The sequence below is a fragment of the Gymnodraco acuticeps genome, unplaced genomic scaffold (genome assembly GCF_902827175.1).
Source record: "Gymnodraco acuticeps unplaced genomic scaffold, fGymAcu1.1, whole genome shotgun sequence".
Taxonomy (NCBI): Eukaryota; Metazoa; Chordata; class Actinopteri; order Perciformes; family Bathydraconidae; genus Gymnodraco; species Gymnodraco acuticeps.
Genome location: NW_022990673.1, coordinates 3434269 through 3453101, shown reverse-complemented (window position 1 = coordinate 3453101; position 18833 = coordinate 3434269). Strand labels below are relative to the sequence as shown.

Genomic DNA, 18833 nt, shown 5'->3' with positions numbered 1-18833 from the left:
GTTAAGCTCACTTGGAGAGGCACGTGTTTGATCCCCGTCTGTGCTTTAATAATTAATTATAATTTGTTCCCCATTTTATGCTATCTAAGTAGGCTACACTAAATTTTTTGGGGAACAAACTACGTTTTACTCTAGAAACATTAGGCTACTTGAAAGCTTTACATAACAAGATCAAACTAACCCCACACTAACACATTGATAAATTAAAACAAGTGATACCCATTTGTTGGGCTTGGGCCTTTAAATCAAAGTAGATTATGGTTTGGTTGGCTATAGCCTATAGCCAAAACAAATATATTGTTGCAATATTTGACAAAAACGTTATGCTTCGAGAAAAATGTTGTTTTTCCCCATTATTTGTATGCCACTAATCATCACCCTTCTTCATCAAACGGAGGACCAGTGAAAGGGCCGACCACTCTATGTAAAGTAGGCCAGTTAGCTCCATCACAACAGAAACATCATAGGCCTGCTTTGTATTTCTATTAATATAATATATATAATGTCAGTCACACAGGAGCTGTTTTTATCTGTAAGAGTTATTTTACTTTCAGTACATATTGCTGATAATACCTCTTAGTGGATATCGTCTTACTTACATCGGATTTTTATGATGTTATAAAAGGATATTCATACTTATTCCTATAACTGAAAAATAGTATTTAGTTCAATTCACAAACATACTGAACCTTCCTGATAAACATAGTTTGAAATTACAAAATAGGTAGATTGCCCTTTAAATTGCTTGTATGGTGTTTAGACCTGCACATCTGTTCATAATGTAAATCCAAAATCATTGCTGTGTTTAAAGCAGCGCTCACTCCTATTTTCCACAAATCTGCCTGTTTTGTTTAAGAAAGCACACACGCATGTTGACATTTGTACTTTACTCATGTTGTGTTGAAAAGCAACCATGTGGTTGTTAACCCAAATCAAACAGCCAGATCTGTTGAAAGGAAATCCTTAAGGGTGAATATCCTGGCCTTGTCTTTGCTAGATTAATCAAATGTGACTTAAGGGCATTATTGTCTCATAGGAAAAACACAGGCTGAAATTAATCAAGGGATGTTTTAGTTGAAATCAAGAAGCACCCCGGTTGGCGACAGAGGTCTTTGTTGGAGGCATTTCCTTGAATTGTATTGATCACTTTGTAGAAGTTTAGATAATTACCTTTGATTTCATCAAGTAAAAAACACATTACTCACACTCAAAGTGAGATGAAGTCATGCTGGAGCTTGTCTTGACATCTAAACTTGCTCATAGATTTGCTTATAAAACTGACTCATACTGTAGTCCTGGTTTAGTCATTTAAAACACCCCGTCTTCCTCAATCTCAGCTGTGAATCTTATGCAATTTAAAGAAATATTTAAAGAACCTAATACATTTCTAAGCATGGAATGCATTTGTTGAACTGTAATGTTGTTAATATTTTATATCAAGTTCCCATAACTTCTGATATTATATTGACCATGTAAGTAATTCAATTACATTTGATGTCCTGTCTTTGCTCATATTATACTTGTTTTTTTAAAGAAGCTGAATGTGCAAACTAACAGCAAAGACTGCATTCATAATCTACCAATGGACAAATGAAAAGAGAAGCTTTACTGCAATCTTTACTCCAACACATGACAAATAAATTACAAACATCAATGCATCTCGTTGCTTAGCTCCAGAGTTGCAGCCACAGTTTGGTTCAGAAAACACTGAATCCAGTACTAAATGCATGAACAGACCTACAAAACGTCCAGTAAACTTCTCAACAGCATCCTGAACTTCAACAGATACTGTTATGAAACCTTATTGTTACAAGTTCCAGCTCTGAAGCTCCAGCTCCAGTTTCATGTTAAAGAGATGGAACTCGTTAGGCGTTTGATATTGCACTTCACAGAATCAGTAACTCTACAATCTTCAAGGATTTTGCAATGGGATTGTTGATGTAGAAGTCCGTTTCAGACGTCCTGTTCCCAGCATCCTCCTCCTGTGTGATCCGTGTCCTCCGGGAGGTTGGACAGCTGTCAGCTGATCAGTACGACATCATCACCTTCAGGAACTCTGCAAATACAACATACCAAAAGAAGAATGAGACTTCAAATGTCTAATCAACACCAAAGTACGTGGTCATTTTTGGTAATACGAGTGCTTCATTTCATCAAATATCTAAGAAGAGTTGTTTTGGTTTTTTAAGAGTTACACTATTGGGACATTGAAATGAAATATTTAAGTGTTACATCACAAATAAACGTCAGGAGGAAGTTAAATTCAGACCCACATCTGCTTGTTCAGACTGGTGAAAATAACTGTTGCTACATTATTAAGGTGTTGTTGTGATAACCCAGATACAGATTATCACAGGTTACTCCTATGATTCATACCAGCACAACAACTGCTCTTTATTCTCTGGGCTTCCACCTTTATACAGGTTTGCCCCTGACTCACTGAGACACAACAAAAAGATGCAGGATAAGGTCTGGATTTCTGGGGCCGTAATCAAAAATAAACTGGGACTACTCTCAACCTAGTCTTAACTAATCTCAGTTAAGGTTAATCCTGAGAGCAACACAGAGAAAAGTAGGAAGAGAGACTTTAAAAGACAGGAGGTGTTTCATAATCGTAACTCTCAAGGTCTAAGATGCTGTGTGAATAACTTAGGATCTATTCTTAACTAAAAAGGGTAAATTCTTAGAAAAACCTCATAGTTCTACGGTTTTGGTCAATAGGAGCAACTACAAGTACAAATGACCTTTATGGTCTTTGGTGATTTTACCCATTCTGAGAATAAATCCCCCAAAACACGCACTTGTCACTTGAAAACGACAGTCTTTTCAGCATTAAGTTCAAAACATTATCTTGTGTTTTTGCTTTCAAGGCAGTAAACATGTCTCTTCTTTATCAAATCTGCAAACGATTAGACATGTTTTTGCCTTCATCTTTATGATCTGCCATAAACAGCACATTGTACTGCTTAGTTAGCGGACCAAGTCTCAGACTCAGTATATCACAAACTGATGCAGATGTGAATGTATTTCACAGATAAATGTTTAATCCTACCCTTGGAAAGCGAAGCTGACTCTTTGCTACTCTATACTTCCATGCACATCATTGCACTACCTTAGTCACACATAATATCTACTCTTTGCTGTAACATGCCAACATGAGATAAACTGAAGCAGATGCATTCAGGACATAGATCAGGAGAATATTTGTGTGCAGATTTGACTAGCCATTTCAGTGTTTGTTATGATGACAGGTAGCGACAAGGATATAACTTTAGATTTCATTCACAAGAGTCTTGAGCCTCAATATATTATTTCACTGATTAGCTTGCTTTATATATATCCCAAATAAAAAAAAGTTTTGAATCCAACTAAAGGGGGACTCTTGCTCCTCAACTTGCTTTCCTAACAAGATCACTTGTTGTAGATGAAGATAACAGTAAGTACGTGTAGATGAAATTTCATCCAGTAAGACATTAACATGTTAGCTGAGAACGCTGATCTAATTTTGGTAAGCACTGAGAGACAAAGATGCAAATAATAATGACATTTGGTCAGTTTAGAGGCTGCAAATGACTGCACTTACAGAATCTGTGTAACTTGACAAGATTAGCCCTTAATGTTCCTTTAAGTCAGCGACCTCTAAAAAGGCCACTGGCTGCTTTATCTCCACAGACAAGATACATGTTCAATTGTCCGTCTTGCATTACTTGCACAATTGTAATGGCCTTGTAACTTAGACTTAACTTCCTAAACACTGCCGGAAAGCATGCAGGATAGATTGCATTGTCTAACAAAACAATAATGATGGAAGAGCACTGAAAGTGACATAACAGACTAAGAAAAGGCAAAGAAAAAGTGAAAAAAATATTTTTCAGTTATTTTCCACTCATTACATCATTTAACATATTTTTCAAACATTTGTGGCTCTGATTTGCAGAAAAAAATAGTAGCTTAACAATCAGGATGCTGTACAAATCATTACAGTAGCTTTTTTGTAAATGTATTTTTACCATAAGTTAAGAAATAGAGAATAATGGAGAAGAGATGTAAAAGAAGAATGATAGCCTTTTGTCTGTTACAGTTAAGCGTTTCCCTGAAAGCTAACATTCATTTTACGAATAAAATCAAATAAATGCAGAACCAAAGTCCAACCAAGACACCGCAGTCTGATTACGTGCTGTTTGATCTTTTTCACTTGTAATCTTTGTAGCAACAGACAGGTTAAAGAGGAAGCGAAGACTATTCAACAAGCGTCACGTTGCGTGTACATTTAATGCCACAGCTTCTAAATGGACATGGAGAAATATCCAGACATGTTAGGAAATACTTTTAAGAAACGTGCTCTGATTACAAAAGGAGAATAAGAAGTGATGACGAATGCGCTTTCACATCTTTCTTCAAATTAAAACCACACAGACACGCACACCAGAGCCATCACAAAATACTATATTGCAAATCTAAAGACAACTCAAGCATCACAGTCTAATCCAATTGCTCTCAACTAACCACAGTTCTTTAACAAAACTACTCTGCTTCGATTGGTTGAGTCTCAACTGAGTGTTGACCGTGGCCTGTTTATGTGGGAGGCAAAACAGTAAGGATGGCTAGAGGGGGTGAGAGGGAGGGGGGGTGAGGGGGGAAGAGGGGGGGGGGGTGAGGGGGGTTCTTCCCAGTGCACAGACTCAGTTTCTCTGTAATCAGCCCATCACTGGGTGTGTCTGCATAGCTCCCACCACTAATTTCATTGCTCTCAGACCACGTCAGCCCGAGCCAAACCCCAGCGTGGAGGAAACGCCAGTCTGCTGCCTGCTGATGATAGAGATTGGATCATAGAAAAGGAATGAGCAGAAAACGAGGACATATAGACAAGTACGATGCCTTGCTGTAGCAACAAGTTGTTAGCAAAGCAAACAAATCAGAAATGTTACCATATGTGTAATGCCTCCACATTTCTTTAGAGTGACTTACTGAAATAGAAACACATCAGTGGATTATAATTAGTTAATTGAAAGGAGCAAACTCTTTTGATAATGAATATTGACTCATGACAAACAATAGATGCAGCTTCCCAAACCAAGAGGATCTGTTGTTCTTCTCTTTTTCCCCCAGTTTATTTGACTGAATGTCTTTGGGTTTTGGACATGACATTGGACTGGAAAATATGATTGTCAATCTTTAATGATCAAAAAATAATAATGATTATTTGCAGCAGTACATCTTTCACTTCAATATCCAATAATGAATTGGACAGATTTGAAATGTTTCCAGCAGTGGGTAATAACAACAGGGAAACACTTTTGAAAACAGATCAAATAAATAAAAGTTATAATAATTTAGAAACAAAACTCTTGTTTGACAGGACAAAATCCTTAAGGGAGAATTTACAGAGCAGGTTGTCAGATTAAACCCCAAGTAATCTTCTAATATATAACAACACAAGAGGAAAAAGACACCTTGAGCAAGGCATTTAAAACAAAAAAATCGCTCATGTGTTAGTGATGTGGTGTCATGTTTGCACAGTTTAGCTTCCAGATGTGAATACAGGTGTGCAGCAGAGTGTGTGAATGAAGAGTAAATACTGGGACAGCTTACTAATGAGTTCAAACAGTATCATACCTTCGGCAGCAGCAGAAGGCTGAATTTTGGACATGAACGTCTGTCTGACTGCTCTCCTCTGAAACAGGAACATCTTTCTGCTCTCTGAGGAACTTCTGCAGGTCCGTCAATGGGAACCCGTTCTTTTGAAAGCTCTGTGGGTGAAAACACAAAGAAATGCAAATAGTGAATACACAATGCATTCAAAATTGCATAGAAGCAGATTTTTTTTCAAACTACATTTAAGTAAATCAAGACTATTTAAAGAATGCATCATTAAGAAGATAAAAAAAGAAATGTTAGTCAAGAAACATTTTGTACGCAATTGTTACATGGGAGATTTCAGACATTTTTCTTTGAATACATTTTTTTTTTAAAACTATTAATCTTAAACTAATCAAATAAGTGTTCAGCTATAAGTGCATTGTTTTGTTTTTTTACAGGCTACATTAAAAGGTGGGGTAGGTACATTTGAGAAACCGGCTCGAGATACACTTTTTGTTATATTCCATGGAATGCTCTTAACATCCCGATAGCAATGAATATCTTAAGTGCTTTGACAAAAAATCCATAAAAAAATGTCATCAGTGGAAGCCATGGTACTGTAAAAAGCACGACCAATTATTTTAGCCGGCCCGGCTAAAGTAACTGGATGGCCTACCTGCCTGTCAGCCTCCCATCGGGGCACAAACTTATCTCGTGCCCTCATTGGTCATGTGCGCGTTCGTGTGTGTTGGAGGAGGGGCTCTGTAAGGAAGTGGCAGATTTTCTCCGGTTGTGTATTTTCAAATTCTAGCGATCTCGAGCCGGTTTCTCAAACTTACCTACCCCACCTTTAAGGCTGCACGATATATCGTGTCGTGACGATAATCGCGATATTCACATCGTTTATTTATTTTTATTTTTTAGGACTTGCGATATTAAGTAGGCAAATTAACTCAAACACGTCATGTTACAATTATTTTGCTGCTTGCTACAAAAGGAAAACTTGTGCGGCTCTCATGTCAGGGGTACTTGAGTGAGTGACAGGAAACCACCAATCACAATCAAATCTCCAAAGCAAACGGACCCGGTGATTAAAGGTAAAAACACTGAATAAAGTAGTTTCATGTGTTTCTCCAGGGCAGTTTGGCGCTGCTAACCGAGCTAGCTCAGCTTGTTGCTCTGATAACTTAAGATCCAGACGTCCATGACTAAAATCCTTCACCCGGTTAAATATTTTTTTTTTTAAAAACAATTGTATAGCATTAAAGTTCAAGAAAGGATGGTTTGCGGGGGAAAAAACGGTATTTTCTTCAATTCCTGTATGTTTTCATATCGCAATATATATCGCAGTGGGGGAAAAAATCGCAATGTCAGTTTTTTCCAATGTCGTGCAGCCCTAGGCTACATTATGATGTTAATAGAAATATTTCTTACAACTTTCCTGTTACTGAACACCCTTTGGAGTTAAGATAAGATTAATCCCTGTGGGGCAATTCAGGAGTTGTAAAGAGATTCCATGTTGAATTAATAGAGTGCCGCATTTTTCACCAAAACCAAAGCACCTTGATGGTCTCGTAGGAGTCGGTGATGAGGGCGATGAAGAGCGACAGCACCATGTAGATGAACAGGGAGATGAAGGAGTAGAGGTACGCTCGGCTGAATAGCCACACCAGAGAGTTCTTGTCCTTCAGCTGGGCGAAGGTGGTGAACATGTCGTCGCCGTTCAACAGGGAGAAGAGACACTCTGCAACACGACTCAGGCTCTCAAACTACAGAAGAGGAAGAGGGGACATGGGTTGGACTTTAGGAAAGCTGGGAAGTATAGTGAACACAAGCGCAGTGACAATCTGAAAAGTTCTGATATGAACAAGAAAGCAAAACAAAGACATATATATTTCTCGTACACCAAAATGAAGTAAAATCTCTGATTATTGATATTAAATTACTGGATATAATAGATAAGATATGGTTGCCAGCACTCAGCGATATTTATAACGTGTAACGAGGGGTCATAAGCAGACATAGCTGCATTTTAAGTCTCAAGTAAGTCTGCGCCAGTTAATTTCATAATCAATTAATAGCAATCACAGTTATCAAATGCCTAATATCAGATAACTGTGTTCATTTTGTCCACTCCTAAAATTGTACTTACAATGTAGGCCTACTACTTAAAGGTAGGGTAGGTAAGAATGGAGAAACCAGCTCGAGTGCGCTACAATTTGAAACTACGCAGCCGGAAAAAATCTGCCCCTTCCTTCAGACTTCCTTACAGAGCCCCTCCTCCAACACACACAAACGCCCGGGCACGAGATAAGTTTGTGCACAGATGGAAGGCTGACAGGCAGGTAGGCCATCCAGTTATTTTAGCCGGGCCGGCTCAGATGATTGGTTGTGCTTTTTACAGTGCCACGGCTTCCACAGATTTTTTTATGTATTTATTGTCAAAGCATTTAATGTATTCATTGCTATCGGGATGTTAAGAGCATTCCATGGAACACAACAAAAAGTGTTTCTAAAGTGAATTACCTACCCCACCTTTAAAGTATCGAAATAACTTAGTCTTACTTTATACGTTATTATACTATTCTGTTTTTGTAAAAGCATTCTAATTGTGTAGATTGTCAATGTGGAAATAATTTCAGATACTGTTTACATATGGGTAGATTAGCAGTCAAATATGTCATCATATCATTATGTTATTTGTATAACGTTTCTATTGACTGTAGATTGACTAAACAAAAACACGTTTAGGAAAACTGTCAAAGCATCTTCTATTTGCATAGAATCTGATTACAAAAAGGATACTTGCATTTAACAAAGTCCCTGTAACATCCGACACTAGCACTACTTCTAAAGGGCACACACTGTACAGTGAGAGGGCGCGTATCTTTGCAAAAGTAAGTATTGGCTTAGTTTATCTTTGCATGTTAAATAACAAATGGATATTGTCTTTATGGGATGCCGTATTTTCTATAGTGTCTTACACATATTTACAAAGGAGGAGGTGCAGAAGACGGACAGAAGCATGACGGTGGATGATATGGAATGACAAATACAGAAAGGCAAACAAAGAGACTGATGGCTAAATAAGAGCACCTGAACTTTATGAGAGAGGCCAAGCTCGCCAGAATGTGATAGTATCTAAACACAACATCCCACGGCGAGGGTATGGATTGCAGCTCTTGAAGACGTGTGGGATGGCAAGTCCTTGAACATCCTTTGTTTATTCCTTCAGTAAATACACCAAGGATCCTGGTGGGGCTGACGGCACACTATAGTGCGGTGTGTCCCCGGACACCGCAGTGTAAATATCGTGCCCAAGTCTTACTTGACTGTAACAATGGGCAAACAGGGAACTGAAACCTGTTTTAAGTCAACTGCAGGCACTGAGAGCCAAGTCACTTTCACTTCTGCTGAAACATCAGTGTATGTGGAAGTAGATATATACATTATAACGTTTTTTTGTGAATTGGACATGGTTCCATTGAATGCTGTGCACCATTTAAAATACATTTCTCATCACTTGTTGATATATAATAAGAAAAAAGCTTAATTATTCAATACGTTTCCCGAGCTATAGTCCATAAATGAAGCGTATGTGACCCTGACCTTATAAGCACATTTCATATCAGTCCACAACTTATTTTTCAGTAAATATTCCACTTCAGTTTCAGATTATAAACACATTTCCATTTGGTCAGTGGGATGTCGCTTGACTCTGAGGCGGCTGATATCCCTATCTCACATCTGTCTCTCCTACATTACGAGCACTACTTTGTTTAGACGCCCACTGCTGCTCTGACTTCCGTAAATAATTTATCTTAACGGGACAGGACAGCTAAACACACACATGTTTTCCCTGATGGCACTTGTCCAAGGATCGCCCACTTAGGTTCACTAAGTTAAAGCTGTACGTCTCCCCTATCCAAACCCTTGCTGAAGTTAGGATCCCATGTAGCATACAAAAACAATCAACATAAAAACAATATTTAACAATATCTTTAGTTTCTAACTTTATAATTTCTTAGACTTATTGTATTGGTGTGTAATAACCTGCCAAACAATTATCCATTTGGGGAAGGTTGTTAGATCGTTTCGTGGTCACTAAGGGGTTTAAGATGCTAATCATGACTAGTGTTGCTAGTAACAATTATTTTCATTATTATATGATCTGTTCATTTTTTTCCAAGTCAGTTTCTCAAAGATTTGTATTAAAGTCTTGTTTTGGCAATTCAAAACCCCCAAAAATATATATATTCAGTTTAATGTGATTTAAAACAGAAAATGTAGGGAATCCATAATTGCATGACGATTACTTTAACGATTAATTAATTATCATGACTTTTCTTCTAAAGTCTTTCCCAAATTGGGATCAATAAAGTATACCTATCTATCTATCTAACTAATCAAGTAGTGTTGCATCATGAAATCCCCAGTTTCCTGTAGGGCTGCAACAAACGACTAATTTGATAATCGATTAAGCTATCGATTAATGAAACGATTAATCGACTATTTGGACTATTACTGTATGCCTTGCACAATTTCTCAAACGCTCTTATTTAGCCATCAACTTTTAGATTTAGCTTGAGGTTGTTTTAGGCATGTGGAAACTAACAATGAAGACAATAAAGATGAATACTTGATTCAAAAATACATATTATTAAATTAACTAAACACATTTTGAACAAAATTAACATAACTTTTAATTTAAATTAAATAAATAATATTTCACATCAAAAGAAACAACAGTGTTTTAACAAATCGTGTTAAATAATCTGATGACAGAACTGTAAACAGAATAGCTGAAACTTTAACTAAATAAATAACTCAGTTACCTCTAATCATTAACCCATGTTTGTATAATGTAGTTAACTCCGTGTGTTGCTGCTAGCATACATAACACCTGACGTGGAAACGTTACTCGTGGATGGGGGATATAGAGTTACTAGAAAGACAGTCGAACCCGGTGCATTCCTCCGTTTGAATGTGGATCACTTTTGCTAAATGTTTAGACAAATTGCTCGTGTTACCGCCCTTACATGCTAAACTCTTATTGCACTTATGGTAACAAGTATTCTCCACATCGAGACGGGTAAAGTTTAACCACACCTCGGAGCGCGTTCTCTCCGCCATCTCCGCAGTGTGTTGCTGCATGTAGCAGCTGCGTGTGTGTAAACTGCCCCGCCCCCTCGCACACAGACGGGGGAGAGAGATCTCGTCTGATCGAAAATACATCATAGACGCATTTGTTTGTCTTTTTGCATATTAGAAACGAGTTGGCGACACTAAGACTGCGATATAATGTTTTTGTAGCAATAATACATGACATATATTTGTTAAATGTCTCCAGTACCGATAAAAAGACCAATAACGTTGGAGTTTAACGGCGCGTAAAACACATGTGATGACGTCACCAACGAATCGACGACTGAATTAGTTGGCAACTAAAGTCGATTAGTTGTTGCACCCCTAGAGGACTTTTGTTCCAGGCCATTCCCAATTTTCCTCCACTTATTTCCCAGCATCTCTACACTCACGTCAGTCTGATTAAAAACAATATGAATCCCCCAAAACACTTGAATATCTGTGTGTGCTTGCAATTTGGTTGCAAAGAGAAGAAGGCTGCACTTTCTGGAGAAGGCATATACTGACACCAAGTGGTTGTATAATCACTGTCTTTAAAAACAAGCCGCTGTTCAAGGACAAGGAAGCAGTTGTTTCATATTCCTCAGTTTGCAGGACATACTGTTGACACAGCAATGAAAAGGCTATTTAACCCTGGGAGAAGTCTGACGAGTTACTGAAAGCAAAAACATTTGGATAAGACCTTCAAGGATCCTAGAAATAAAAAAATAGGGTAAACATGGTAGAGCTGGTAATATTTTAAATTTAAAAAAAAGTGTAAACAGTACAGGTAAAATCACTGTTGTATTGCATGATTCTCACATGTGAGAACATGTGTGTAATTACCATGGATACTAACTGGGGTTCATTTGCAAAGTATGCATTCAATCACAGTATGCTGTTTCAGCCAATTAAAAAAAAACTTGCATGTTTAGAAACTTCTAATGCAATATTGTTTTCTTTGGCTTCAGCAGTTCTGTAGGAAGGGGCGAGGACACTGAAAGAACATTAATAGTTCCCCTAATCTATCAAACTTCTGTAAATAAAAGCCAGTACAGAGATTCAGCCCAGCCTAATGACTAACTCACTTCTCTAATCTTAGGCCTCTCCACAGACCAGTATAGAGTTTACCTTCTCATGGTATGGTCCCAGGACGATCCACCCACAGAAGGTGTAGCCCAGGTAGATCATGCCGGCACAGCAGCAGAAACGCAGCACCTTTGGGAAGGCTGCTGTCATGGTCAGAATTAACACCTAAACACACAGGAAGTAAACATGAATTGTTAAGCAATGCTTGGATTGTGAAAGAATGTGTTAAGGCATTTTATTAGCGGTGAAGAAAGGCCACTTGCATTAAGAGAAAAAAGGTTTACAGACTCACATTGTATTTCTGGAAGTATTCCAGGTACCTGATCACGCCGGCCCACACCAATAATGTAGACGTTCCCAGAAATATACTGCACACATCATAACTGGTAAGACTCTACAGGAGATTAAAACAAAATCACTGAGAGATCATTTAGCTATTGGTCCTGCTGTAACAATCAGTAAAGCCCTGTAAAATATGTAGTTTGTGAATAATGACACAGTATAGCCTCAGGTAACAGGAAAAGGTACATAAGGTCAGATGATTTTACTGTAACAAGCACATAATTGATGGTAAAGTTTTATTAGAGCTTAAAGTACGATGTGTTTTATGTGGAACTGCAACAGAGGATCATCCTATCAATTGTTAACTAATGCGTGACTTAAAGGTATGTAAGAATGAGGGCACGAGATAAGTTTGTGCACAGATGGAAGGCTGACAGGCAGGTAGGCCATCTAGTTATTTTAGCCGGGCCGGCTAAAATAATCGGTCTTGCTTTTTACAGCGCCACGCTTCCACAGATGAAATGTTTTAATGTATTTATTGTCAAAGCATTTAATATATTCATTGCTATCGGGATGTTAAGAGCATTCCATGGAATATAACAAAAAGTATTTCTGAAGTGAATTACCTACCCCACCTTTAAAGTAACTTTTTTGCTTTTATCATCCCTGGTTATAACACAAATAACTCACAACGGACATTTTGTGTGTGAAAATCTAAACTAAGTTTACATATTTCCTGCACAAGGAGTCATCCAGTTTTTTGTTTTGTTTCCGAGTTATCTGTTTGAGTTAACTTGACCTAGTGACCAAGAAATGAAAATGCATTTTGACTTGTTAAGCCACCGGCAGTGGCTCAGACAGTAGGGGCTTGGACTGTGAGCCGTAGGGTCGCCGGTTCAAGTCCCCGACCAGACCTAAATATGGAGTGTGGACTTCTACTTGGAGAGGTCCCAGTTCACCTCCTGCCCTGCCGTGGTGCCCTTGAGCAAGGCAGTGGACATCGCCCTTCCCCCCCCTCACTCCCATTGCTCCCCGGGCGTTGTACACTAGCTGCCAGTCTAGTACTCCTAGTACTAGACTCCTGGTACTGTGATGGGTTAAAAGCAGAGAACAAATGTCACTGTGTGTGCTGTGCTCTGCATGTGTGAGCATTAAAGAGGATGTCATCCCTCCCAATTATATTCTATTCTAAAGCAGCATCAAGGGGATTGTTAACATTAATAGGCTTGAGGCAAACACTCTGCATGGTGGCTATAAAAATGACAGTGAGTCAGGTTGAAATAAAAAATATCTTTACTATGGCCGTTTCTCAATGTCGAGTAGAGCTGCTGCAGAGCCACTATTTCAAGTATACTACGTCATCGAGTGGCGCCGAATGCTGGGCATTTAAACAGTCCTTCGGCGCCACTCGATGACGTAGTATACTTGAAATAGTGGCTCTTCAGCAGCTCTACTCGACATTGAGAAACGGCCAGTGTCTACATTAAACACTTCATTTCAAAGTCCACCAGACACTCCCTGATTTTTATTCTTCAATAGCTATATAAATTACAGGACATACAAGCAAAGGTGATGCCACATTACTATGAAGCTGACTGCTTCACATGTTCTTTCGAGGGGGGAAATGTTTTCTTTTTTGCCTGATTTTGTTGTATCTTATACTTAACTTCATTTTTACAGTGTGCGAAAAAGTTATATATTTTGCTTCTTGTTCTATGTTTATTTGACATTTGACCTGTAGTTATCCAAGTCAGTTTTTGGCTCTATATTACCTATTTAGAAGACAGACATACATGATTTACCTTTGCTTGTATTTCCATCTTCAGTATGGATCCAACTATAGCCAAGAGGTCGCTGACGATGACCAGCACATACCAGCCGTTCAGAAACTCCTTCTGGTCATTCTCACACACTTTATGATTGTAGTTCTCATGAAAGACTCTGGAGAATCTCTGAAAACACACACATGTAAATAAAGTCTCTTAAAGATTTAAAACACAATGTCTGGTGTTTTAAATAAATAGTCATTTGGATGTTGTGTTAATGTGAATTTAAACAAGTTTTTATTTATTGGGAATTTTGGCTTTACAAAAAGGGATAAAAACAGCCAAGTTCAGAGCAATCAAAAACTAAACGAGGTGATATAAATCTAATTCTTTGTATGATAATACAAATGTTTTGATATATTGTGAGACCGAACATCTGACCTGCAGTAACCTGACAGCCAGAACGATGGAGCGAGTGCACAGCACCGCCGATGTGAGGCAAACCAGAATGACGAAGGCGTCAAACACCAGCAGATAGTGTGTGTTCTTCTGAGCTGAAACACAGACATAGTGTGTGTTTGTGCGTGTGTGTGTGTGTGAGGGTTTATCTTTCACATAACTCCCTCACACTCATTACTGATAACAAGTGTACAGGAAAACGCCTAAATATCAATAAACAGTAACAGGAATGTACATATTTTGGCGGAAAAATTATTCTGTTTGTATGTTTTCAGAAAAATACAGTATTAGTACAGTACAGTCAAGTATTTAAAAGTCAGACTGCATACCACAGTGGAACATCTATCGATATTAATTGATACGAAATTCATATAACTTTAATTCTGTATAAATATATTGTAGATTCGATAGATGAACATCTTTCACGGTTGATATTTAAACATTTACCATTTCTCCTTATTTTGTAGTAAATAAATCTTATCTAATTTAATATACATTGTTAAATCTAAAATATGCCAGTGTAAATATTACAAATATTCATGTGTATGCCAACCTCTGTCTTAACCCTTGGTAAGATGACTTGTAACTAAACTTTATCAAACAGTTTTTTTTGTTTTAAATGTATCTTTTTTTATTTCTTCATAAGGACAGACATCCACTCCTTACCCGTGCCAGATATCTTCCAGTCTCTGCACGCACAGCTCTGAACGTCGATGTCCAGGAATATTTTCACCTTTCCACTGTGACACTGGTTGTCAAATGTTATCTAGGGGACAAGGCCATAGGGAAGTAGACCAATTAAGGGATTAGAAAAGTAAAAGTAAATTGTACTATCATCAAATGTTGTGTAGGCAAAAGGTCTCAACAGCAGTACAATGTCTACTTGGATTCGTTTTTGGTGTGGTTTGTATGGTTTAAGAATACAGTTGAGAATATGGTTGAACCATACCGTAACGTAGAAGGAGTAGCAGTCAGGTAACTCCCGTGATCGCACAGTCTGCAGGTTGATTCCTTTCAGCTGGAAGGTTGCTCTGATGTCAACAAGCCTGGGAAAAAGGGGAAGTCAAATGTATTATATCAACGAAAAGTAAGTGGGTGTTAGCTGTGATAGATACAGCACAGGGATAGGAGCAGGATGTATACCTGTAAAAGTCCAGATCAAAAAAGGAGGAATTCTGGGTTTTCCATTGGTTTGCAGTTTTTGGATCATGTGACATACAAACTGAGAGGAGATGAACAGAGTGAGAAAATGGGACTTTTTATTTCCTCAAAAGTTTTTTTTCCTCATAAAGTTAATAAATAAGTAATCACTTTTTTTTATCGTAAAAATTATCGCAAAACTTTGAAATGTAAAATGTATCTGAATTATTATATGTTTTAGTCCTTAATTAATATTCCTTTAAAAACACATGCAAAGAGTTGTGGAGAGGGCTGATTACATGTAGTGATGTACTGAATCTAAGTACAATTTTGTATAAGTATACAGTATGTTGCTGCTAATAAATCGGTACTTCCAGGGGCGGACTGGCCATTGGGAATGGTACCGAAGTGGGCCGGTCGGACAATTCACTAGCACCCCCACCCCCGTTGACAATTGACTAGCGGTACCGAGCTGGGCCGGTCAGCCGGTCGAGTTTCCCGGGCAGATTTTTAGTCCCAGTCCGCCCCTGGGTACTTCTATGTAATCTGGAATGCTAGAATGTAACCTGTAAAATCGTTTGTACACTGTAGTATTGCTACTTGAACTTCCGTAAATGTAAAAGGTGATCCAAGTTTGGATTTATTCATGTACTGTGACTTAATACAAATGTCCAACTGAATTTAAATTGCAGGAAAAAGTGCAGAAAAATATTGTGTTTATTTTTAAAAGGAAGATAAAAAGTAGTCGTTTTCTCTCACCTGTCTCCAGCTCGGAGTCTATATCGAAGGCTTCATCGGAGGGATCCAAGGTGCCCCTCTTGTAGTATTCTTTACACAGGATGAGAGGAAGCAGCTTACCTTCTTCATCCTCAGCGTAACTGATGGGACCCACCGAGAGCCGGCCCAACTGGCTGTACTATAAATATGAGCATCAGTAAAACAAACTGTATCAGGGGGACTACATGATGTACGAGGGAAGCTACAAGCTGCCATATTATTGGTTAAATATTAGGCAACTACATAAAACATAGCAGTCACCATTCATTTTATTTGTACATGTATATAAACATCACAGTTAAAATCTTATCCTGGTTATTATGTGTTTACATGAAACATAAGAAATATATGTTGGTCTTATCCCTGTATGGATTATCTTTACATTTCTAAACGTTTTCATGCAGGATTGTCACGATTCCTCAAGAACACAGACTTATTTCTGAGAGCCATTATTCTCTGTGAACTAACATTATCAAACTATGCAAACAAGCTACAAAAAGGGATACATTTGAAGTGCATTGCCCAGTCAAATCTACACCACCATCGTTAAATAAACCTCATTTTTGGGAATAAAGCTGCATTTAAGACATATTAGAGATAATAGGCAAACGCAGGGAGTGTGAGTGTGTGAGGTGAGGGGGTTAAACTTGCCTGATCCAGGACAAAAAACAGGCTGTCGTAGACTTGTTGTTGGTTGTAAACAGCAACACTGTAGTCGTCCTCATCCACCCCACTGTAGTCCTTCAGGAAGAGGTTTTTGAGGGCCATCATGTTCTCCTCCTTATAGGACACCACCAGCTGGTTGTTGAGGCCGAACAGGATGAGCTACAGAGGAAACATGTAGAGAAAATGTATGTTTTTATGTGAATACTTGTTGAAGGTAACTACATTTATACCTTTTTTTAATATTTTAGTCAGTTACATTGTTCTTAATTTACAAAACGTATTTGGAACTTCACTTCCCAGCATTTGAAGATCACATACAAAAATGTACTTCCTAGCTTGTAGATTCTTTAGTTAATTGTAGCAAAGTCATTTTTCAAATTTATCACAAATATTGTATTATATATATCTCCCCAATATAATCAGTTGTAAATTAATTAAATTGAGGAAGATGCTGAATATTTTGGTCAGAAACAGATTTCTATTTCGGAGCAGAATGCAAACAGGTTGGAGTGGCTCCTTGTCGCAGAGATGAACAATTGGGGAATATTTGATATAATTTCGATTTTGAATAGTTTAACCTGTGCAGCACTTTCAACTAATCCTAATTTATGGAGTGTAGTGTGTAGCTAGAACCTCGTAAAGTTGTCATTTTACCTCTTAAGCAATCTGTTGATAAAGAAATTGGTCTCTTGGTTAGTTTTTATATATTAGGTTGTTTGTAAAATGCTGACAAAAAAAGAAAATCTAGTGCCACAAGGAAAGATGACTACAGAGCCCTTCACTGTCATCTTTACGTGCAAGCATAATGTTCAAACGTATGGGTAAATTCACCTACTTCATCTGCCATTTGAAAAGAAACAGGCGTACCCACATTATGTAAGACCCTGTGTCAAACATGTAAAATACGTCATCCCTTTGATTACAGCTCGAAGGAAGCATTTCATGGGTGGATCTTATTTCCTCATCTACCTTATTTCCTCATCTATCCCACTCTACATACTTGTGTGGTGATCATGACGATTTTCAGAATCTGCACCACAAGTTTCCAGGGTTTCTGTCCTCTGGCCCGGTACTTCTCACAGGGGCTCATAAAGTAATACTTCAGGTCATCTCTCAGGGTATCCTCTTTGATAATGTCTTGGGTTGAGACAGAGCTGAAAGACAAACAACATGCAATGTTGTGCAAGAGCTGAGAGACAAAATGAAATAAATAAAATGAAATGAAGAGGACAGGAAACAGCAGGCCGGAAGAAAAGAAACAGAAGTGAAAGCAGTTATTTTATGAGAAATAAACTTGAGCAATAGCCATCTTTCACAGGAAGAACTGCATGTGCCTGCCAAGTACACTGAATGAATTCATGGGGCTGCCTGGGTTTAAGTCCAAGGTTAGAAAGTACACTTTCAATATTTTCCTAAATGTGTTGCCCACAAGCTCTCCCTGACAGAGTTCAAATCTCGTACTACTTATTTTTACAGTTGCTGGAAATTAACTTTAAGGATATTTTTGTATATATACACACTTTTACAGCCGTTTTCCTGCTAGATGAGTTGTTTTAACTACCTGTCTGGTCCTGTCAGGAATAATTAACTGAGTGGTGCTGTTGTTTTTGGAAAGACAACATCTACGTCATTTAAATCGCTTTATGTTAATTTTGTCCGGTTTAACCATGGGTTACATATTAAACTTCAGAAACACCATTTTAAAATAATTTAACATTCGAGTTAGTTTCAAAATGTCGAAAACAAACAACCTTTACAGGTTTTAGTGCTAGTTTCTTAAAACTAATACTTACCAAATTGAATTGCTGCGGTCCAGATACCGAACTAATAATTCCATGATAGATGATCCACGTGGACACAGCAGAAAAGCGAGTTTTTAGTTGTCAAAAGGCTGACGGACAAACAGTTACAGCAGAGAGGAGGCTCTACAGATAGATAGGTTCTGTGACA

General features: G+C 38.0%; 1 protein-coding gene across 7 annotated transcripts; it reads right to left on the bottom strand.

Annotated features, from left to right (window-relative positions):
• Positions 1-1591: 1591 nt before the first annotated feature.
• On the bottom strand, positions 1592-18818 carry mcoln2 (mucolipin 2). Of its 7 annotated transcripts, none has more exons than XM_034230017.1 (15): positions 18677-18818; positions 17884-18037; positions 16869-17042; positions 16200-16356; positions 15444-15522; positions 15250-15346; positions 14967-15066; positions 14283-14395; positions 13878-14027; positions 12086-12187; positions 11836-11958; positions 7143-7349; positions 5617-5750; positions 4929-4967; positions 1592-4809 (listed from the first exon to the last, which is right to left on the bottom strand). In XM_034230017.1, the coding sequence occupies exons 1-14, from the start codon at positions 18718-18720 to the stop codon at positions 4955-4957; spliced, it is 1647 nt and encodes a 548-aa protein (XP_034085908.1). In that variant the 5' UTR covers positions 18721-18818; the 3' UTR covers positions 1592-4809; positions 4929-4954. The 7 variants fall into 7 exon arrangements, with proteins under 7 accessions (XP_034085908.1, XP_034085909.1, XP_034085910.1 ...); XM_034230018.1 differs by having other exon boundaries at positions 1592-4806; XM_034230019.1 differs by having other exon boundaries at positions 1592-2056.
• Positions 18819-18833: the final 15 nt, after the last annotated feature.